The following is a 23,449-nucleotide window of genomic DNA, read 5'->3' on the forward strand; positions in this document are numbered from 1 at the left end:
TAAGGATGTGTCTGCGTGGTATTGCATGCTGATTAGCCCAAAAGGGTATTTCTAGAAAGAGAAGTGGGGGAGAGGGAGACAGAGGACAGGGCCCTGCATCCAGGCACCTTCTGTTTTCCTGTAAAATTCCCAAGAGTAGATGGAATGGGTGGGTGGTGGGCAGACACATGTCAGGAAGGGGCTAGTAATGCAATCTGTGAGACTGAGGCCTGGTCTCCTTGGAGAGCGCCTGTTCTCAGCCTGGGCTGCCGCACGAGAGAACCACCTGATGCCGAGCCCTACTCCACAAAAGCCCGATTTGGCTGGTTTATGGTGGGGCTCAGTCATCAACATTTTTAAAAAGTCCTCCTGGTGATTTTGATGTAAAGCCCAGTTTGAGAGCCACTGGTCTCTTAGGGCAGAGAGACAGGGGAACTGAGGAAGCCACCCTCCCAGACAGGTCTGTGTGCCTACTTCTCTCAGTCATTCCCACCTCCAACAACCTGAATCCAGGCTTTCAGGCAGGACTGAAACACTGCCAGTACTGCGGGTATACTCTCCTGTTCTTATTGCCAGCCGTAGCTCGCTTTCTGCAAAGCAAGCTCACGGGGCTTGGATATGGCATCTCTGCAAAGCTTCTGAAAAGGGAAAAAGGCTTTGCTGATAGATTACACCCTGACCACGGGACTCTGGCAGATGTTTCTTCCTGGGAATAGAGCAAAGCATTCTCCATTTTATAAATTAAGATAAATCACTCCCTCATCATTTGTCTATAGTTCTATCAAACTGCGCCAAACAGCTTTATTGTTTGAATGTTGGATTTCCGAGCTTATACAAAATCCAAGTTTTATTAATAGCACATAATTACCACATGCTTCAATTTTCTATAAACACAGAAATTCAGTAATTAGCTTTAGAATTATATCACAATCTGAAAGTAGAACCACAATGGCTATAAATGCCCTCGTGTATTACTTTTCTAAAAATAAAAAAAATAAAATGTTCATTATCTTGTCAATGACTCAAACTCCACTCACAGAGCCCTCAGTGGAATTGCCCGGCATTCATTCATCTGCTTTGTGCCGGCGCTGGGGGCATCAGTAGCAAAGGACAAGATATCAGTGTGAAGACCAGCAAACAAGGACCTTGTCTTTCTGCCTTAAAGAATGGAATTTCTAGCATCCAGATGAGACACAGCACTCATTATTATATTATCATTGCACCCTTTCCTCAATTGAACCAGAATCACTGTAGAATCTCTCCCCCCCCACCACTCCCACCCACTAGGAAGAAACTCCGTCTGCAGTAGAGAGCAACGGCTTGCTAAGGCAAATGCATTAACTCGATTTGACCACTAGAGGACAGCCAGCTACATGCTGGGAGAACAAGAAAAGGGAGTCGTGCAAAAAAGCTGTTTGTGAACTAGACCGAATGCTCAGCCCCCGACTGGCAGCTAAGCAGGCCGTTCCATACATCTAAAATCCGAGAATCTATGCTATGGGAGACATCTTGGCGCGATTCGGGGACCCAGCCCACTGAGTGAGCTGTGATGGCGTGTAGAGCACTTCGCTTCCATGGAAATGCAATGTGGTGGAGTGGGATGAACCCGGGCCCGGGAGCCTGCCTCCACTGGAGTTTCTGCTGCCGTTCCATTGCAGGATTTGGACCCCTTACCTTCCCTTGACTCAGTATTCTAAGAGCTCTGTGTCTGCCTCTGAAAGAGAACATCTTGACTCTCTGTAGTCCCAAGGAGTATTAAGTGGAGGAGGAGTGGCAGTCTATTTAGGGTGACTTCCCACTTACCTTTCAGTATTCTCAATGTCTGTGGAAACCTGCCAGGAATGTTGCTGAGTATCTACGGGGGAAGATGAAGAGTCCTCTAGAGCGGGTGTTTCAGCACTCTCCTCAATTTTGCAATCCAAACTCTTGGTTCCCCCACCAGGCTCCTTTCCTAAGGAGCAGGGAGGTGGGGATGGGGGTCGGGGTATTGGTAAAGAAAAGATAAGAAAGGATAAATGCAGTTGTATATCCAAGATGTCATTACAGAGCTTGGCTATGCTTTGAATCAAGTGCTCTATTAACACAAATTTTTGAATACTAAAATAATATATAAAAATAAGTGTACGTGTGTGGTATGCTTTCACAACATTCTGGGAAAGACAGTTTGTGGCAGATGCAATTTGAAGATTCAGATAAAAGCAAAGGTCCTGTCTTTGATGGAGTATTGGTGCTTTGTGAGTTAGATCCAGTTAGCTTTGGAGGGGGTGCTCAGCCTGTAAAATCAGGCTGCTTTTTGGTCCTCAGATTCAGGGGCAGGTAAGATGCCCAGGCACACGTGACACCCAGCAGGAAGAATGGGAGCTTCTGTTGGTGTTGCTGAATCTGACGTGGGCTCTTTTGGCCTGTGGGAAATATCAGAGATTGTGGACCCGCCCTCCATTTCCTTGGCTCTCCAACCCGTTGAGGTGTCTCCTTCTATGAGGAATGAGCCCAGCCTCAAGAGCCAGCCTTACTCTGCTAAGACCATAAAGTGCCATCAACTAAGGTGCCATGTACTGGAGAGCCATTCACAGTAACACACTGTCAATCCACTAAGACTTACTGTGCCTGATCTCAAGTGAATAAATCAACTCTGTGGAATCAAATTTCCAAGTTGGTTCAGCCATAATTTATATGAAAGTAAGTGGGAATTATAGTCTGGGACCAGGTTTCCTTTGTTAATGTCTATTTCTGCCTTAAACATTTGTGTACTCAAAGGTGGATATCCTGACCATTGGGATGGCCTGTGTGGCTGGAGAACTAGTGAGTTTCGAACCTGCCTTTGTCAGTCATGCATTCACTCACTCATTCAGTCATTCACTTGCAAATCTTTTTGAGTGTCAGCTAAATATCAGGTGTTGGTCTTGATGCTAGAGATATAAAAGTGAAAGAAAGACATAGCCTTTTTTTTTCCTTTTAGTCTTCACCTGAGGATCTGTTATTGACTTAAGAGAGAAAGAGGAAGGGAGAGGAACATTGATGTGAGAAAAAAACATCAGTTGCCTCCAGTCCATGCCCTGGGGACCAAATCCACAACCTAGGTGTGTACGCTGACTGGAATTGAACCTGCAAGCCTTTGGTGTATAGGACGATGCTCCAACAAACTGAGCCACCTGGCCAGGGCAAAAGACACAGTCTTTGTCTTATGGAGCATAAAGTGCTAGAGATAGACAATTTTAAAAATTATATAAATAATTACAAAGCTGCTATACAATATTGTGTAGTCTGGAAAAAAGGGGGTAGGTGTATTGGTTACTCTTTCATCCAATTTTGTTTGTATTATGTAGCTACAGCCCTAGACTAGTTGGAAAATTTTTACAGCCCATATCACTGAGTATTCATGAGACAGCAGCTAGACCAGGTTAGTTTCCCTGATCTTGGTGGGATTGTTTTTGCATGTTTTAAAAAAAGCAAAACAAATAAACAGAAAATGAAACAAACTTGTGCAGAGGATGGCTGTTCAATGTAAGATCTAACAGGAAGCTTTTCCTTTAGATTCTTGATCTGAAGGTAACTAGCAAAAATCTCACCTCCGTAATTTGAAAACCATGTGGTAGCGACACAAGCAGAAAGAGACAAGCAATTAAGTGGTAATTAACTGCACACCATTCATCAGCCTATAGTAGAAATGAACCTCTGAATATTCAGCCAAAGTACAAACACAAATTCACTGATGAGAAGTTTTGATCATATTGCGTGTACTTTATGCACATTGATCCTGGGTAATGGAATTGCTTTTCCAATTTTATGGCATGCTGTTGGGTGGAAATTAATTAAGCAAATAATTTAGCATATTACCACTTCACAGTTGGAGGGCATTGACCTCTTAAAAGCATTGGCATTGTACTTCCTGGGAGAGTGCAGCAAATGCAGTTCTCTTCCCACCCACCTCTGGGCAGTGTTGGCCTCTGTGGGATGTGAGTATGAGCAAGGGCCCCTGAAGTCTGAGACAGGGACAAAGCGGGGTCCCCCAAAGCACCTCCTGCTTTTCAAAACTCTGAAGGATCGGGTCATCTGAAAGCACACACAGCTCCTGTTGTACTCCTGTGGGGTCGAAATGCCTTGGAGAATGGAGTAGGGTTTGGACAGCAAAGAATATACACACAGATGGAGTTCTCTGCTCTGTGGGCTTTGCCTGGCTTTGGGGTCACAGTGGCCCCTGTTCCGTGGTCAGGGCCACAGAGCCCAAAGGTTTTATTCTGAAGAACAGTGTAATGTTCTTTCTTGGAGTCCTCTCTCTATCTTCCTCAAGTATACACCTTTTACAACAAAGGCATCAATAGAATACAGTCCATAAGCACTTTGTTTACAGTTACTGCCTATAATAATTCTATTTATAGAAGTCATTTATATAAGCCATTTATATAGCTTTTTCAAAGTAAAATGACAATTCATGTATTCTTGAAACAAGCCTATGAGCTTGTAATGGTGAGGAATATCCTCCTTCCCCTCGTTTCTAGTCCTGAGTCTACTAACGCGGATGAACAAGAGTGCAAACCTTGGATGCTGGACTTGCAGTTTAGTGCCTGTGCCAGCTCACAAACTCTCTGCAAAATTTTCAGAATATGATCTTTAAATTATTGAGTTATGAAATGACTCCTAAATATGTCTAGGGACAGGTTCTTTTTACGGTGATCATTTTTTGGCATTTGATTGGCATTTGCAATCAATTTTCTCCAATTTTTTATTTTGAAAATTAGCAAACCTAGAGCAAACCTGCAAGAATAATACAGTGGACACCCAGGTGTTCTAGTTTCACCAGTTGTTAATGTTTAGCCATATTTTCTTTTATCATTCAGTCTCTCTCTGTCTCATATACATGTGTGTGTACATATTGTGTATAGATTTCATATATATTATATTGATCATATATATTTTATCAATACATTATATTGGTCACATGTAATTTTAATGTAAAATTATAGCATATAATAATTATATAATTATATATTATATAATTTAATATAATTATGTATTAAATATCATATAATATATAATATGTAGTGTGTAATATAATTTTAACATAAAATTATATATTATATATAATTTTTGGCAAACCCTTTAAGAGTAAGTTGCAGACATTAATGACACTTTATTCTTATTACTTCAGTATTATTTCCTAAAGAAAAGGGATTTTTTTACATAACCTGTAAATAATTATTGCACCAAAAAATTTTTGATTAACTATGATTCAATGCAACATGAATATTTAATAGTCTATATTAAAATTTTCATATGTTCCAATAACATCCTTTATATATTTTTTATTTAAAAAATATTTAATTAATTTATTTTTAGAGAGAGGGGAAAGGGGGGAGAAAGAGAGGGAGAGAATCATTGTTTCTTTCACCCCCAACCAGGGACCAGCCTGCAACCCAGGCATGTGCCCTTACTGGAATTGAATTAGCAGCCTGTCAGTCTGCAGGCCAGGGCTCAATCCACTGAGCCATACCAGCCAGGGCTATAGTTTTTTTTCAGTCAAGGGATCCAGTTAAAGATAATGGACTATATTTAATTGTTCTCTTTCTTTATTTTCCTTGTATTTAGAATAGCTTTGTCTTTTTTTTTTGTCTTTCATATCATCAATATTTTTGAAGAAAGAGTCCCGGCCAGTTGTTTTATAGAATGTCTTTCAAATTGGATTTGTCTGGTTTCCACATGTCTAAGTTAAGAGTAAATCTTCTGGCAAGAATATTATAGAAGTGCTATTTTGTCCTTCATAGTGCATTGTGTCAGACAGCACATGCATCATTTGTCCCATTATTAATGATGTTAGTTAAGTATTATGGATTGCTCGGTAACGGTGGTTTCTGCGGGCTTTTACCATTGTAGGTGCACTCTTTCTTTCTCTCTCTTTTTAAAGATTTTATTTATTTTTAGAAAGATGGGAGAGGAAGGAGAAAGAGAGGGAGAGAAACATCCATGTGTGGTTGCCTCTCACACGCCCCCATCTGGTGACCTGACCTACAACCCAGGCATGTGCCCTGACTGGGAATCGAACCGGCAACCCTTTGGTTTGCAGGCCTGTGCTCAATCCACTGAGCTACACCAGCCAGGGCCCCTTTTCTCGTTTTAATTAAGCAATCTATGGAGAAATTAATTGATATGCTTTAGCCTTTTCAAGTTAAACTTTTCCTTAGTTTTTTTTTCTATTTTTCTTGGTTATCTACTCTCTATTCTCTCTGTTCTTTCATATTATTACTTCATATTGGCGTCTCTGACTAGTTTCACATTAGAGTTTCTGGATAGTTTCTTAATTATCCCCCATAGTCCCTATTTATTTGGGGGCTAAATTCTGGGAGAATACCTTGGACTTGGTCTTTCAGTTAACTATTTTAGCTTCTCAGTATTTCTATTATAAAAATTAAGAACTGTGAAGGGCCTGAGATTTTCCTCTATTTACAGTTTCGATGGATATTGGACGAGGACATGAGACTTCTGGGTCAGAGACAAAGAGCTTTATTGCTCACACAATGACAGTAGCCAGAGTATCAGCACTTATGCTGGTTCTTGAATCCTAATTCCGCCAGGGACATAAACACAGGCTAGATCTTGTCTGCACACACAGGGGGCTGTGTGACAGAGGAGGAACTCTGAGCTTAGCAGTTCTGAGGTTTATAAGCACGTCTGCCCTTTGATCCAGAGGGAAACATTTTCATTACACTGAGTAGTAAGCATGCCTCGCTCTGGAGGGAGACACTGTCTCTATTTTCCATGGCATTCACTAAATAAACAACTTGAAAAGATGGTGTCAAACAAGGGGTGTCAGTGCCTCACCTTGCAAAATGGCAGAAATACAAGAGACTAAAGGAGAAGAATTGTCTTCCAAAAATAATTAACTCAGCTATTGAGTTTTTATTGGTTGGTACTATTTTTATTTCCAATGAACCTGGCTGCTTCCTTCTTGTTGCAGACGATTATTGTTTTATGTTAAATCTCTTTGAGAATATTGGTTATATATATTTTAAATTCTTCATCTGTTTCCACTTTAAAATTTCTTCTTCGAGTATCAGTTGGTTGTTCATTGTGCTTGGCATTTCCCTTTCAGAGTGTTGTTTTTTCTTACAAATCAAGTCATTGTTGAATGTCTATTCAGATTAGTCTTCAAGGATCTCTGTTTGCCTATCATTCTGATTAAATGTCCTCGTTCTGGCTATTATGGGGAAGGAGAAGGATGTGTGGCTGGACAAGATGTGTATAAAGCTTATCTTTTGGGTGCTTTTTTTAAAAAAAAAGAACTTTAAATTTTACTTTTCAATTACAGTTTGCATTCAATATTATTTTATATTAGGTTCAGGTGTACAACATAGTGGTTAGACAATCATACATTTTACAAAGTGCCACCTGCCATTCCTGGTACCCACATGACTCCATACATAGTTATTATAGCCCAAGGACTATTTTGGAACTACCAATTTGTACTTTAAAATAAAAAGATTTTATTTATTTATTTTTAGAGAGGGGAGGGAGGGAGAAATAGAGAGAGAGAGAGAGAGAGAGATATCAATGTGCAGCCGTGGCCTGCAACCCAGGCATGTGCCCTGACTGGGAATCAAACCTGCGACACTTTGGTTCGCAGCCTACGCTCAATCCACTGAGCTACACGAGCCAGGGTCCAAGCTGTGCTTTTTAATCCTTTCACTCAGCTTCCCAATGCGCCTTCCCTCTGGCAACCATCAGTCTGTTCTCTGTGTCTACAGGTCTGTTTCAGTTTTGTTTACTAATTTTGTTCTTTAGATTTCATATATAAGTGAAATCATCTGGTATTGCCTTTCTCCAGGTGCTTCTCATCAGCCTGTTTTGGGAGCCCCATGCCTGCTGAGTTTCCTCTTTGAAACCCCTACTCCAGTGAGATATACTGAGCAACCCATCCTGGGAAAAACTCTGGAGTCATGCGCTTCCTTTCCTCTCCTTCCACAGCTGTCCTTCCGGAGGCTCACAGTTACTGCACACTCTGCTCTGCTAGGCTGCCCGTCCTCACACTCACACCAGGAGTCTTCCCGGGGCAAGTGATGCCACTCTTCTTTGCTCAGCCTGGGGCAGCCCAGCTTTCCCCCCTCCCCCAAAACAACTTCAGACTTTAATTTCCCTGACAGCAGTTCCCACTGCCTGCGATTTGCATTTGTGGATTCCAAGTCTGAAGTATAGCTGAAATTGTTTCATTTTTGCAGCAATTTTCTCCGGCATGAATTTCATTTGTTTCTTCACGAGTTACTTATCCAGCTACGGTTTCCTCGGTTTATTTATATCTTCCAAACCAATCCTAATTACTTTCTAGCTTTGAGAAATTCCTCAAAAGTTCTACTTAGTTAAAGTCATCCTTTACTTAGCTTGTTCTTCAGGGGCATGGGAGATGGCTAGTTCTGTGTTTGTCAACCTCCAGTTTCTGTTCCTCTTACAAATAGGAGGGGTCACGGGGCAGAGTTACGGCCAGTGGATTCTAAGCAGCAGTGATGTATGTCTTTTCCAGACTGGCTCCTAAAAGTCCTCCCATATGATCCCCTGTGCTTTGTTTTCTCCCCCTGACCGCTGAGTGGATATGGAGAACAGAAAGAGCAAGACTGCCCACCCCACTCCAGCTCTGGCACTGGGCTCTGACATGGACAAATAACGAACCCTTATAGCTCTAATCCATTGGTATTTGGCGTTGTTTCATGCAACAGTTGCCCTACCCTGACAAGTATAAGAACTAATATGGATTTATTCTTTTCATTATATCTTTTTCTGTTATTTCAACAGATTCTCAGTAGGAAGGAAAATACTATATGCATGAATTTCGTCCAATATCTCTGGACAAATTTTGCTCCAATTGTACTCCTCTTTTGACAACAGATACAGAATGAAAGCAATTCACTCACTTGTTCAATAATTATTATTCAAGAATTTACTCTGCTCCAGGCACTGTGCTAGATACTGGGAATGCAATGGCGGATACTCGCCGGTTGATCAAATCCAGAGAGGATGACAGACAGGAAACCAGGCAATTAGCCTTCAGTGTAACACACGCTGCAGTCTGCGCCATGGAAATGTTGGGGAACACATCGCCTTGAGTGTGGTTGGGCAGAGCATGGTGTGAGGGGTGGGGAGGGGTCGTGCTGGTGAGAGATGAGGCTGGAGAGGATAAGGGGTCATAGTTCATTGATGTTCTGAGCTACATTAGGAATCAGCAGAGAAGCACCCCACAAACCTGGACAGTGGCCCATTTGAGTACTTCCACAGCTCCCCCTCTTTGACCTGGTGTTCTTGGGATGGAACCCCTGCTCTCTAATATCGGATGGACTCTCAGAAAAGGGGGTCAACCTGCTTCCAAATGGTATCTTCCAGTTAATGTTTTACTTCACCCAAGAAAGTGAATATGCATTTAAAATTATTTCACTTCTTATTATGAAATGAAAAACTCTGTCCCCTGAAAAATCAATTTCAGGCCTCAGTGAACAAATATTTTCCTCAGATAGGGAATGCAGGTAAGGGAGAAGGGAGCCTTTAGAGCACCTTGCACTCACACCCAGCCTCCTTCAACACTGTTTAGAACTAGGACATCCCAAAGCCGGCCACTTTTCCCGGGGCCTTGCAAAGCTTTCTGCCCCCAGCTCCTCTGGGATTTCCATGTATTTTTAGCCTGTTTATGGATAACATAATAGGCATGTTTGAGGAAATGTTAAGGGAAACCACCCATGAAGCACATACCAGTTTAGAAGGCTGGCTATTCTTACATTCCTGAGAAATGCTCAGTTGTTTTGGGGGAACAAAAACACATCTGACTTTGAGGAGGACTTCAGACTACCGCAGGGCACCCTCAGCCTCAGCGGCCCTAGGCACTGGCCCTGGAAGATTGGGCTGGCATAATTTATTTAGAGTGGAAGTCTTCTTTTATACTCCACTTCAGAGGCCTCCTTCCTTCTCCTGATGTCTCATTTGTCCCATCCTTTTTCTTCTCTTGTACTTCCATTCCCTGTTGCTCTCCTGCCTGTCTTCAGCCTACCAGTGACAATAGGAAGCGTTGTCATGGACAGTGTCTTTTTTGGAGGCCCTGGGTGTGCCTCTAGTGTCCAGCGAAGTCAATTTTATTCACTTATGTAAATTTTCCCAGGAATCAAAACAAAATGAACCAATCTTCTCTGAGCTGATAATGTGTCTGTGCACTATCATTTCTTTGATGGCAGGGGCAAATTTCCTATGTCCTTTGTACTCCTGATGCATTATCTGCTATGATACTATGCCCAGGGAAGGCCTTCAGTATAGTTTTCATACTGACTGTGAACAACAAAATGAATATGGCTTACATGAGATGCCTGGAAGCTTATCCAGACAGTTATTCTCACTCTCATGCATTTTCCTAACTGGTAGATGCTTTTTAATTCCACGCACTGTGAAAAAAACTGGGGAAATGTAGGCTGCTTGTTAAGTAATCCACTTTTACTCTCTCGTTTCTAAAAACCATGTCTTTAAATAGAAATAAGTTACATTAATTCAGTTGTTTCCCTATATGAAGAAATAGTTTCGAATGCTTTTCTGTACTATGGCAAGAAATCATTCTCAGCGTCGTGAAATACATGGTGGAAAGTAGTCATTACATCATATACGAAGCTCCATTCTCGCGCCAAACTGGGAAACAAACCTTTGCCAGTTCAGGAGAGACACAGAACCATCCCCTCTCTTCCACTGCCCCAGTGCTACTCTGTGATCCTTATGACAGAACAATGAACAAGATGGATTTACTCTACAATTAATTGATTTCAGCTTTCCCACAGTGGGTGTCTAAGGCCACAGTCCTTTTGGATTACATGAATGGTGCATTTTATTTTACTTTACAAAGTATAATCATTCCTTAAAATTAAACTCCTTTACCCAAAGGAAAATATTTTATAAATCATTAAATGATCTATGGAGTTAACTTTCCCTTCCATCGTAAAAGTTACTCCCTGAACTTTGTGTTATTTTGGTAAGGAATTAAACACAGTGGATTTTATCCATGAAACATGGTGTTTTTGAAATGTGCACACTAATCATCAAGCCAAATCTGTGGATACAATTCAATCACCATGCCACTTTCAGTATTCATTTCTCCATTTGATATGATCTCTTGCCCTTCCCTAAGGTAGCTTAGTGGGAAACCGACTAGCGTAAAGGAACAATCACACACTTTGCAATGGGAGTGATGTTCTGTGTGACCTTGGGGCGACTACCTCTTTCAGCCTCAGGTTCTTCATCTGTAAAATGGGGGAAATGGTACTTGGGGATAAAATGAGATAACACACATAAAGCACCTGGCAAGCAGAAGGCGCACAATCAATGGAAGCTATTATTCCTTTGATTCCACTGCTCAGTTGACATCTACTTTGACAAAAGGTGGTGACTGTGGTGTTCGACTGACTGTTTGGCATATGAAGACATGAAGATAGAATAATAATAGGTAATTTTAGATCATGCTTAGATTTCAGACATTGGTCGTGCTTATTTTCTTGAAACAGTGTAAGTGTGTTCTGGTCTTGGGTCCTTTGCATGAGATACCAATGCATATGCGGTCATTTCCTCTTGTCACTCGAACCTCAGATTAAATGCTACCTCCTCAGGGAGTTTGACCATCTCTTCTAAAGCGCCCGGCCACTATCACATCACCCATTCTATTTTCATTATTGACATAGCCCTTATTAATATTTGGAATAGCAGTTATTAATATTTGGGATTTTTGAACATTAAAAACCATTTCTTTGCACTAGACAATGCAGTCCATAAGAACATGAATGTCTTTAGCTGATCACTGTACCTACATTAGTGCCTTACATATGCCAGGTGCTTAGTAAATATTTGTTCAAAGAATGAAGAATGCACGTTTCCACTCAGGATTTGAATAATAGTCTATTTTAAATTTAGTCTGCTTCATTTCTTCTAACCTACTGTTCTATTTTAGCATCAGCTGCCTCATTACATTGGAAAATAATAAGGTCTTTACTTGTGTGTACATGCCATTTCTGTCTTTACAATGCCTGTTTCTTTTATTGGTGTGGGTCATTTCCTTTTCTTAAAACAGGGCTGAATGCACTGGAGTCTTCACTGCTCACAGTCTGCTCCTTGTCTCGAGTCCATCCTGTTTGTTGCTGGAGAGCAGTTCATTAATTTCTCCTCAGAGCCTCTTGAGCTCTCAGCTCCCACTGGATTTTGCTTTAAGATTTTTCAACTTTCAACACTTCTCTATTCTTTCCCTTTTGTAAGTACATTTCCCCTTGCATAGTTTTATCTCTGTGTTTATCCTGGGTACACATGTCAGGGAGAGAACCTCTTATTTGGGGGGGAAGATGGGGAGATGATACACCCTCCAAGGACCTAAAGGCAGTTTTGCTGGGAGCTACAGCCGAGGGGCAGAGCAGAGTGAGAGACGGCCACTGGCCACCACCGACAAGTGAGATGAGAACAAAGCTGGAAAGAGCAAGGTCATGGGGAGGGAGAGCTGCACTGGAGTGTTCTGTCATCTGTGCTCCTTCCAGAATGGGAAGGAAGCCCAAACCGACGGAATGGGGAGAGAATGTGGGAGAGGAAAGCCGTGACCACAAGAGCAGGATCATTCGGTTCCCTTAGAAACCTGGTTCCGCTGCCTGCCACTGGCGTGAATGAAACCTACAGCTTCATCTCATCCGGTGGCAGCAGACAGGCATTAGTGGTCCATGTGAAGCATGGACTAAGTTATGGGAAAAGACTTCCTCCAGACCTAACTGTGAAAAAGTGCGGGCAACTGTTTTTCACTATAAACGTAGGAAATAGACTTTGTCAAGTAATAGCCCAATCTGCAACTTGAAGTGTTAGAATATGAAATTACAAAACATCTAAAATTATTCCCTTCTGTCGTCTTCTTGAAACAAACACAGTTTTTCAGAACCACACTCTGCATGGGGGTAACTCAATAGCCTTTATTAAATGTGGATTTTTCCTCACATTTCAGTAATTTAATTTAATTTTGTTGCCCATAAAAAAGAAAATAATTTTAGTACCATTTTTCTCCATTTTTTTTGGCAATAGCATGATGTTGTTAAATATAAAAGATTTCCAAGTAATAGATTGTACCAATCAAACTTATGAGACAGCAAAAATTCAGAAGCATTGTATATGCAAAAAGATATGAAGCTCCACTAAAGATATTGTTAAGGACTAAGGATAATTGTAATTTGCTTAATTGGGAGAGAAAGACAATCTTCATCACTAAATTCATGCTCACTGCAGAAACTTTAAAATAATTCAAGGCTTACATTTTCCAGAAAGAAACCATACTCTTTGCATCTGCAGTGACCTTGTGTGCCCTCCAAAGAGTAAACTCATCACCACTCAGTGCAAAAGCAAAACTAAATGTGATATACAATACTTGTGGGACCTCTGGTGACAGCCAGAGAGGCGATTAGAAATAAAAATAACTGTGAAACAATTTGGTTTCAGTATTTAATCTCAAAGAAAAATTGACCAGAGACTCTTATTGAGCCCTGCTTAATGACTCAATTACAATTCTTTTTCCTTCCTTGATGGGAAAGAAATACTAAAGGAGAGGGGAATGGCCAACCTGTAAGAAAAATTAACCTAAAAGTTATCAAAACATCAGTTTTTATAATAGCATTAGAAGAAGCATACCAGAAAAGGATTCGAAGCAGAAAGAAATTTTGAGTGTTACAGGCTAGAACTAGTTACTATTCCCCTGAGACTCTAGGAACTATTTGGTTTCCCTCTCTCTCCCCCCCCCCCACCTCTTTCTCCACAGAAAGCAAGCAAGGGGATAAACCTGTAATAATATAGGTTAGAATTGATGGTGGCCTAAGAGAACACATGGACAAAAGATTGGAGAGATGTTTAGAAAAGCTAACAAACAATATAAACTGTAAATTATTAAATTTGGGGTTTAAGGCAGTAGAATTTAAGGATGACTAATAATACTTTGCAGCTGGCTTATAAATATCTGTTAAATCAGTGAATGAGAAAAGAAAGGTTTATGATTTGGGTACTGGGTGATTGGTGGTGCATTGATTTCTTGAAGGACTTAAGGAGGTCATCTAGATAGGCCCCTTCCCTAGCCTAAGGGGTGCTACTGTATCAGGTGTATTCTTTTTAGAGTTGTATATAAGTTGAGCACTAGAGCAGGGGACAGGGAGCAGGGATTACCATATTTAAAAGAAGAGGAAGGGAAAGAAGCAGGTCAGATCCTGACAGTGAAGACAGAGGGCACTCAAGACCAAAAGAGCTGATCAGAGAAGAGGCGATACATTTATTTGTGTGCTCGAGATCAAATCCATTAAGGAAGAAATCTATATGAAGGAACCCTTTTACTTTTAAACAGAACTAGTAGACAAGTGTTTTCTTTTAAAAGTCAGTGGTGTCCTGACTGGTGTGGCTCAGTGGGTTGGGTGTTGTCCCTCAAACTGAAGTTGCCAGTTTGATTCCCAGTCAGGGCACATGCCTGGGTTGTGGGCTAGGTCCCCAGATAGGGCTGTGTGAGAGGCAGCCAATCGATGTTTCTCTCCTCTTTTCCCCTCTCTCTAAAAATAAATAAATAAAAATACTTTTAAAAGGTCAATGGTGAAAAGACAAAAAGTGGGAGTGGATGGCAGAAGGAGACTGACTTCTAACTTCTCAGGTGGCCAACTGAGAAGGTAGAGTGGGAGCGAGAGGAGATAACCAGATGTGGAGGACATGTCGTCAGCAAGGGAGATTCCAGGGGCAACATGGGCATGCAACCCTGCAGGCACAGCCAAGCAGACCTCGAGGGAAAAACTACCCTACCCAGGTTTAAAAAAGATGAAAATTCTGTACTCTGTCAGTGTGTTTATATGTGAACACATGTGTGTGTGTCAGACACACACACACACACAGACAGAGACAGGAACAGAGGGGGAGAACAACAGAAGGCACTGGGCTGTGGCCACCTGTTTGGATGTCATCAGTGTGTCTGATACTCCATTTTCTGATCAGGCTTCAGGGCTACCAACAGCTAATCTCTCCAAATACGTTCACTTGTCTTAGTAACACAAGTAAAGATAGAAACCCTTACAAAGTCAACCTTTAGGATGAAGAGGAAAATAAACAATATTCATATATGGAGAAAGTGTTCTCTCCTCAGAGCAAGTATAATCCTGGTGTCAGTCCTGCCGTGTGCACATGCACAAGATTTGAATTTTATTAAACACTGACATGCTTAGTAAATCATGTCATTTAATTCCCTCCAAATTGCATGCTTATTTGATTTCAAATCTCTACTTTGTTTCTTCACCTGAAATGCCTTTTTCCTTCCCTACCTGAATCTTCTCTTCACAACCCAGCTGAAGTCCCACCCTTTCTACAAGATTTTCCCTGAGTATTAGTTTATTGACCTTTTCTGTCTCTAAAGTTAAATCATAGGCAAGTATTTCATTCAGTGCACCCTTCATTCTCCTGAGCTCAAGCACAAAATGTTTGCATTCAGGAGATTCTCAATAAATTATAGTTGATGAATTTGTGAAGAAAAAATAGGTTCAATCCTTCAGTATTAGAACTTCTCACTTCCTCCCAGTATTTACTCCATTCCACCCTCTCACATCATGTAATAGCCACTGGTTGGATGGGGCTGACACTCTGCTAGTCCCAGGAATGGGCCTGGATTGCCTAAACTAGCCGGTGTAATTCCATCTCTCTGGCTACAGTGATTGGTTCAAGTGTAGACACATGATCTGACTTGGTCCAATCAGAATGAAGCCTAGGGTGTTTGCTTGTAGGGAGAAGTTCTGTAGTGGGGAGTTCTGTCTTATTATGGATACTGTGATGTGCAGATGTTGTTATGGGAACTATTGCAATCAATTTGCTAAAGTGGAGAAAGGCAACCTGAGGATTAAGCCAGGGAAGGGCAGAGTATCACTGAGAATGGGGGACAATAGTCTGATGAAACCATTTGGAAGCCACTGCCACTGCTGGAGGCTTCAGTCATTTCAGCCAATATACTCCCTTTATAGTTTAAGCTTGGTAATGAGATATTCCTAGTAGTAATATTGTTTGTTGAGTTTCCCTATTGTTTGTTGAGTTTTCCCTATTTTAAAATTATTGGAATACAATATGTAATTCATCTTCTTGCAACCTAATTCATTTAGGATAGTAGCAACAACCTTGGATAGCATTTACTAGCCTAGTAAAATCATTATATATTTTTGATGCTTATGCTGATTCTAACCAAACTCATGTTCAAAAGTGGTAAAATAATAAATTGAGAACCATTTCTTCCACAATTTCTGTTCAAGGAGATCCGTGTTCTTATGCACTTAGAATTGATATTGACTTCTTTTATTAATTAATATGAGACATTTCTGGAACATTTATATCCATTCTAATTGTGTGTAGATAAACATATTGTGCACATAGGTGCTTTGCAAAAGATAAGCTTTTGTTGAACATTCCTCAGGGTTTAGGGTGATATATTAAGTGTAGATACCTTTCCGGTGAAACTGAAGAGACCCCAGCAGGCATATGGATTTTAGCATCTCTGTTGTGTACATTTCTAAGCAGCACTGCAGCTGGATATAAAGCCGACAGATTTCTGGATGGATCTCACCATCTTCCGGGCTACAAGAGAATAAGAGAAAAGCTGTGAACGTTCTCAGGATTTCACTCATCAGCCATTTGCCTTCACTCTCAGAGGCAAAAATGCTCAGTAAAGCCTCCTTAAAGCTTTGCATCTAAAATTTAGCACTTCCTGCTTTCAAACCAATGACCAATGTCATAGTTCTTACATAAGTGTCTTTCTGACTAACAGCTCTTAATTTTTTTTCCTCTTTCAGCTGCAGATTTCTGCTGGGACCTTAAAATCATAAATGTTTTAAGTAATTGAAAAGATGAGATATTTTCAATTTAACTGTTGGAACAAATTCCAAAATATGCTTAAACCGTAAAAATATCCTAGACTGCAAGAAGAGATTAGAAGCTCTTATTTTCCAAGAAACAAATGAAGAGCTATTCAATTGCCAGTGATGAGATTGTTCTTTAATATTAAAACCCTTGTATAATATGATGAGAGAGAGAAGATATAAGTTATTTTTATCAAGGGCTTTTGTCTCAGACTAAAGGATATTCCCTTATTGTTTGCTATGGTTAATTTATGAGAGGCCAAATGTTTTTAATGAAAACATAAAATTTTTATGAAAAGGAGAAAAGTAATAAAACAACTCATAATTATGCTTAACAATCTAATGCTAAATAAATACTAAACTTATATTTTAAAAATTGTTTTATAGTCCTTGAGCCTTTATTAACTATGATAAAACATATAAATGTAAATATGATAAAACAGGGAGTGATCACTTTTATATTTTGATTAAGAAGAGAGGAGTGAGTAGTCAATAAAACTTTTATATGCAAGTAAATTAGCACGTGTTGAATAAAGCAAACTAAACAAAAGGGATAAAGTTTAGAGACAGATTTGAAATGGAAGAAACCTGAAAGTGAACTCTGTCATTTGCCCTAATGTGTTATCTTTAGTTCTATCCCCATTCATTTAAAGTGCAACGAAGTCTGATTAAATCATGCCGTGTTTATATTTGATTCCTTTGTAAAGTGGGTCAGTGGCAAAATGTCTGAGGTAATTATTGGGGAAAAATGGAGGTGTCGATGATTAAGTTCTGGAATCACAGTTAAAAGAATTTGTATTTACACAGCGCTTTACAATGACAGTTTTCATTTTCAATACTTATTTAGTAGATGAGCCAGAGTGTGCCGAACCGTATGGCTTATATAACACAAAGAGATGCACAGCGTTCTTTGCTTTATTACCAGTAATGTGCAGTCACCCTATGTCTTTCCTGTGTCAGAAAGAACAAAGTGTTTCAAAAGGGCTTAAATGCAAAATGTGGCTTTACCCGAAAAATAAAAGACTACCTTATTTCTCATTTGTGTCTCATGGGTGCAGCCCTAGGCCAACACCGGAAGCAAGTGTATCTTTGGTGAAAGTTCCCAGATTTTCCTCCAGAGCTTCCTCCCGTAGGTGCCTTCCAGCCTCAAGCTGTTCCCCCACATTCCTCCACTGCACACGCACTACGTCTCTTTATTTCATATCGTCTCAGCCTTTTAAAACACCTCTGACTCTGTCCCATCCCCTCACGGCCCTGCTAGGCTCTGAAGGGATAATGGGCATTAATCGTTTGTGTAATGAAACATCATCCTGCACATTACCTGCTAATACATTGATTTTCATAGAAAAAATTGAAGATTGTGCCTCCTCCCAAAGATGGGTTAGAGGAAAAATATTTTAAGGCAGGGAGGTCTTTCCTGTGCTGCTTCATCATCCCAATCCTAGCTGCCTATTGTCACCTATGTATAACATTGGCCCTGGTGGCCCATATGCAGATTTTTTTAAGCCCCATAATAAATTTGTTGTCTGAATTGTACATTTGATCAGTGGGACAATTAGCCAGTTATTCCAAGGCATGGACTATTCTTATTTTCAGAAGTATAAAATATGTGCCTAGTGGCTTAGTTCCAAAAATATGCAAACCTCAGATATAGATGGCATTTTACATAATTTAAAGAAATGACTACCATCTTAACATATCTTCAGAGCCAGTATGTTTTGTTTATTATGTTATAGCTAGACATAGAGAGATAAAGCATGTATTAAGTGCTTCTGTAAAAAGGCAAATCAAAACAGAGATTACAGTGCCTGGTTCATAACATTTCCTTGGGGGCTGTCTCCCTAATACCTCTGTAACTAAAGGTGATTGCAGAAACTGTGGAACCATTTTACCCTAACTATTACGGGAAGGAACTAAACAGGTGCCACCGGAAATAGAACCTGTCAAACAAAAATTAAGTGATGCTAAAGTTGCATTATAAATTTCCTGGTTAAAAAACTTCATACACATACTCATATATTAGCTTTTGCTGTCTTGGAAAACTGAGGTATACAGAAAGAGGGGAGCTAATTAAAGAGCAGAGAAAAGTTATCTTTCGTGTCAGTGTTTCATGATGCCTTGAGCAGGTTACACTAGCCTCCAGACTTGTATATTTTATTTCTCCCATTGTAGAGCACTCAGCTGCATTACTAATTACTAAAGACTCATTAAAAGACAAATTGTCAGATGGGTTATGATATGTCTAATATTATAAGCAGCGAACTGAAATATGTTTTTGAGAAGCATTAAGAGCATTTAGGTTATTTTCATCACAAATGAGCAAGCGTCAGAGCAGGGACAATGGAGGAAAACCAAGAAAGCAGTAACATTTATGTTAAAATAAAATTAAGCTTAAGGACTTCCTCCAGGAACTGGCAGCAACTTAACTTGCAGGTGACTTTGCCACATATTCCTCAGACTTAGTCTACAATGATTCCCTCTTCTTAAAGTTTAGGTCTGTGAGACTCACTCTGAGGTTAGTCGTGCTCACTCAATTCACTCAAAGAAATTTTATGAGTTAGTGACTAGGTTGTGATTTTTTTATGAGCTAAACTGATCATTTTGATTATTTTGAAAACCTTAGTAATTATAGGAAAACATCCTAAAAATGAACTTCAACAATAGTTCAATGATTTAGAGCTCAAGTTGAATGCAAAAACATTGAAAATAAATGCCAAATTCTGAAATTTTCAATCAACTCCTTAAAGATGAGAATTAGGACTTAATGTACTAATCATCTGGCATCTGAACTGATACAGTAATGGGTAGGTGTGTGAATATCGCCTAAATCATACATTGCCTTGAGAATGGCAATGTAAGAATATTGTGGATATTCTTATTTTGCAAATCCAAATATTGATGATAATGTGAAGCAACAGAGACTCTCATGCATTGTTGGCAAGGGTTAAATTGGTACAATTCCTTTAACAATAATTCTGGAAGTTTCTTATAAAAACTAAACATACACCTGCCCTATGACCTGTTAATTCCTTTTCTAGGTAATTACCCAAGAGAAATAAAAACCTTCACTGAAAGATCTCTATAGGAGTATTCACAGTAGTTTTATTTAGAATAACCCAAAACTGGAAATAGGCCAGGTATCTGTCAAGAGGAAAGTGGATAAAGAAATTAGTATCTTCCTACAATAGAGTAATACTGAACAGTTAAAAAGAGTAAACTCCTGATACACGAAATAACATGGATGAATCTCAAAAATACGATCTGGAGCAAGAAAATCCTTAACACAAAAGTGTAAATTCTGTATGATATTATTTATATGAAGTTGTAGAATAGATAGAACTAATTGATAGTGATAAATAGTAGGAGGGAATTGACTGGGAAGAGGCCTGAGGGGAGGGAACTTTCTGGGCCAAGGGCAATACTCTACAGAGAGAGCTTTGAGTTATGTGGGTGTACATATTTGGCAAAACTTATTGAGTGGTACACTGAAGATTTGTGCATGGGATTATACAACAATTTTACTTAAGAAAGAGAACCATAAGCAAATATTGAATCCCAGTTCATGTTCAATACATTGACCTGTTTAGGGGTTAAGTTCACTGATGTCTGCAACTTCAGAAAACTAATGTGGATTAGCAGGTTGGGACGGGGATGAAATGACAAGTAGATATGTGGTAAAGCAAATGTAATAAGATGTTAACCGTAGAATCTAGGTGATGGGCATTTTCTTGATGTCCAAGGACTTACATTTCCCAAAATAATTTCATGGCATAAATTGAACAAAACAACTGAGAAGCTTTATGACTAGTGAGGTCAAGTTCAAGAGTGAACACCCTGGGGATTTTAGTTATGAAATGTGTCGGCCCTGCATCTGCTCTTTTGCCAAATTTGCCAGACGTTGGTGTCCTGTGCATCTGCCAACAGCACTTTAAAAACCAGCAAAATGTTTGTTGTTTTGAAAGTCTGTCCTACAGTAATGGTTTATATATTTAGTTGAAGGCAGTAAGACATAGTAAAAGGAATATGGGATCTGGAGTCAGAAAACTTAGCTCTAAATATAGACTTTACTGCTTAGAATTGTGATCTTAGGAAAACTACTTTAACTTCTCTGGAACTCCTGAGCTGTGAAATAAGGATAACAACTATTTGAGACTGAAGTTCCTCAAGGTTGTTGCAAGGATCCAATGGGACCATGTGAGGGAAAACAAGAAAAAATTGTGAAGGACAGAGGTTGGCTGTGGTCCATTTTAGTGCACCAAAGTGGTGTTTACTTAGCCTTATGCTTGCATAGAGTCTTTAGTTTAAAAATTGTCCGCTATTCTAGAATATTTTTTATTTGCTTACTGCTCCCAAATATGGACTTTGTTTGAATAAACATGTGATTAGGCTGAGAAAAATAGGTGTGACCCCACTGACAACTGCTCAGCCTTTCACAGACTTTAGTGATGACATAAACACGGGGGTTTTCAGCTAGTAGAGATGGAAACCAGAGCTCTGTTTTTTGTTTTTTAAATCCTTACCGGAGGACATACTGATTTGAGAGAGAGAGAGATAAACATCGATGTGAGAGTGAAACATCAATCAGTTGCCTCTTGCATGCAGCACCCTGACAGGGGACCGAATCCACAATCCAAGTATGCGCCCTGACTAGGAATCAAACCTGTGACCCTTTTGTCTACTGTTCAATGCTCCAACCAACTGAGCCACATCAGCCAGGGTGGAAACCAGAACTCCTGTTGCAGCAAATGTTGCTAAGTTTTTCTTTTCCCAATCACTTCTGTTGTTGGCTATTAAGCCAAATGGCAAAGAAAAATTCAGGAGCCAAATGTGATGAGTGAAGGGGATGATATCCTTTGCTTTATTTTTCAGAGCAAATAACTAGGAAGGAAAGGGATTCAACGATTTATCCATGGATTTTGATCTCTAGGATACCTCTTCTAATACCGCCTGTGGTTTCCTCTCATATGGATTCCACTTACAAGTATACGCACTAATTCTGTCCCAAATTCAGGGCCAGCACTAGAGCCTAGCCTTAACATGCCTTCCTCGAGGTAGGCTTTGCAAGGTGGCCCCGTGATCGTACGTAATCAACAGATAATCAGAGGACAGGGAGGGCACAAATATGTGTAAGTGTGTGTGTGTGTGTGTGTGAGACCCAGTTGTTATTTTAGGTTTCACATTCTTAAAAGTAATTATAGGGTCTATCTAAGTTCATAACCACAGAACAGAAGCCAGATACCTACTAAATGACTACACTATTTCATACCAAAATAAGCCAATAAAAAGAGAAGTCTAGTTAGTCAGAAGAAATGGAAACAGGACATTTTTCCAGGCACCTATAGGTATAATAGTTGAGTCTCCCTATATCTCTATTTTTCTCATAATCTTCTAGTGAGTTTGTATGAAAGTTGTGTTTCAGGAGAAAACCTCCAGTATTTTCTTCATAGAGAGTCAGAGCAAGTTTCGTTCCCCCAGGGGCCTTTGAAGAAGTCACTGCAGTACACCCCCTGCCTTTACAGCGCTCCCTTTCATGGGAACATATGGCCATGTGACTTCCTCCCCACGGAACACCAGTCAGGACCAAACTCTGCCCTGGAACAGTTCGGGTTCAGTCAGAAATGAAAGGACTTTTAACAGCAAAGTGAAACCAGAAGTGACTTCAGGAACCTTTATACAAAGCAAGTGGGTTCAGAGGGGCCTGCACCTTTTACGATTTAGGCCCATAGTATTTATGGCCCTCGTCTCCTTGTTCCTGTTGTTTGTTCTCTAGCAGGACCTTTGACACGACCCCCTGGCCCAGTTGGGAGAGTTGATAAATAATGTGTAGCACTACCAAACAGCTAGTTAATTTTTTCCATTTAAAGAGTAAAAACTATATGTAAACGCTTAAAAAAATCAATAGCCATCGGTTTTCTAACACTGTGATACTTACAATGAAATAAGACTAAAAATATGACTATTGAATTGTAAATCATCTTTTATTTATCCTAAAAGTTACTGATGAAGGCATTCCTACGGAGACTTGGGAATAGGTGGTGACTTCTCTAGCAATTCTGAGATTTCTGGGAATTCCTCAGGGCATCAGGGGTTGAAAGTTAACGAGCTGCCGTCAGAATTTCTTTTTCTTGATACTTGAGACTCATGTTTACTGGTCAGGAGAAAAGGAACATTCACATATAAGGTACTATTTCTTCAATCTCCAAAATATCTTTCTTACTCTGCCTTGGCCTTTTTCCTCATCCTTTTATCCTTTTTGGCTTGAGGAGCTCTTGGCTCTTCCATTTTTTCCCTCTGATTCTCTCAATGTTTTCTCTTCCCAGGCTACTGTCGGGAGTGACATGGAGTCTGCAAACAGCCCATTAGGTCCTGCTCTACCAGGGGTTGTGATTTTTCACAGAGAGCAGACAGAGGCCCGTGGCTGACGGAGTCTGAGTCTTGGATTCTTCAGTCTCGGCTGGAATGACAATCAGCACCATGGGTTGCATGGATGGGGCAGAGCTCTTTGCCACCGACTACAGCCAGGATCAGCCTGTGTTTAAATATATGTGTGTGTATGTGTTTTTATTAAAGAAGCATGTATCTGTTTC

At 40.0% G+C, this 23,449-nt stretch overlaps 1 protein-coding gene across 3 annotated transcripts in view; it reads right to left on the minus strand.

Annotated features, from left to right (window-relative positions):
* LOC123824746 (regulator of G protein signaling 7 binding protein) overlaps positions 1-23,449 on the minus strand; it is an 87,197-nt gene that overhangs the window by 16,969 nt on the left and 46,779 nt on the right. For all 3 annotated transcript variants that reach the window (XM_045848104.1, XM_045848102.1, XM_045848105.1), the window contains exons 3-4: positions 16,451-16,581; positions 1,783-1,930 (exon numbers count right to left, since the gene is read on the minus strand). In XM_045848104.1, the coding sequence (XP_045704060.1) occupies positions 1,783-1,930; positions 16,451-16,581 (279 nt within the window). The remainder of the gene's footprint in view (positions 1-1,782; positions 1,931-16,450; positions 16,582-23,449) is intronic.

The sequence above is a fragment of the Phyllostomus hastatus genome, unplaced genomic scaffold, assembly GCF_019186645.2.
Source record: "Phyllostomus hastatus isolate PE091 unplaced genomic scaffold, TTU_PhHast_1.1 phas_contig_58, whole genome shotgun sequence".
In the NCBI taxonomy this organism is placed as follows: Eukaryota; Metazoa; Chordata; class Mammalia; order Chiroptera; family Phyllostomidae; genus Phyllostomus; species Phyllostomus hastatus.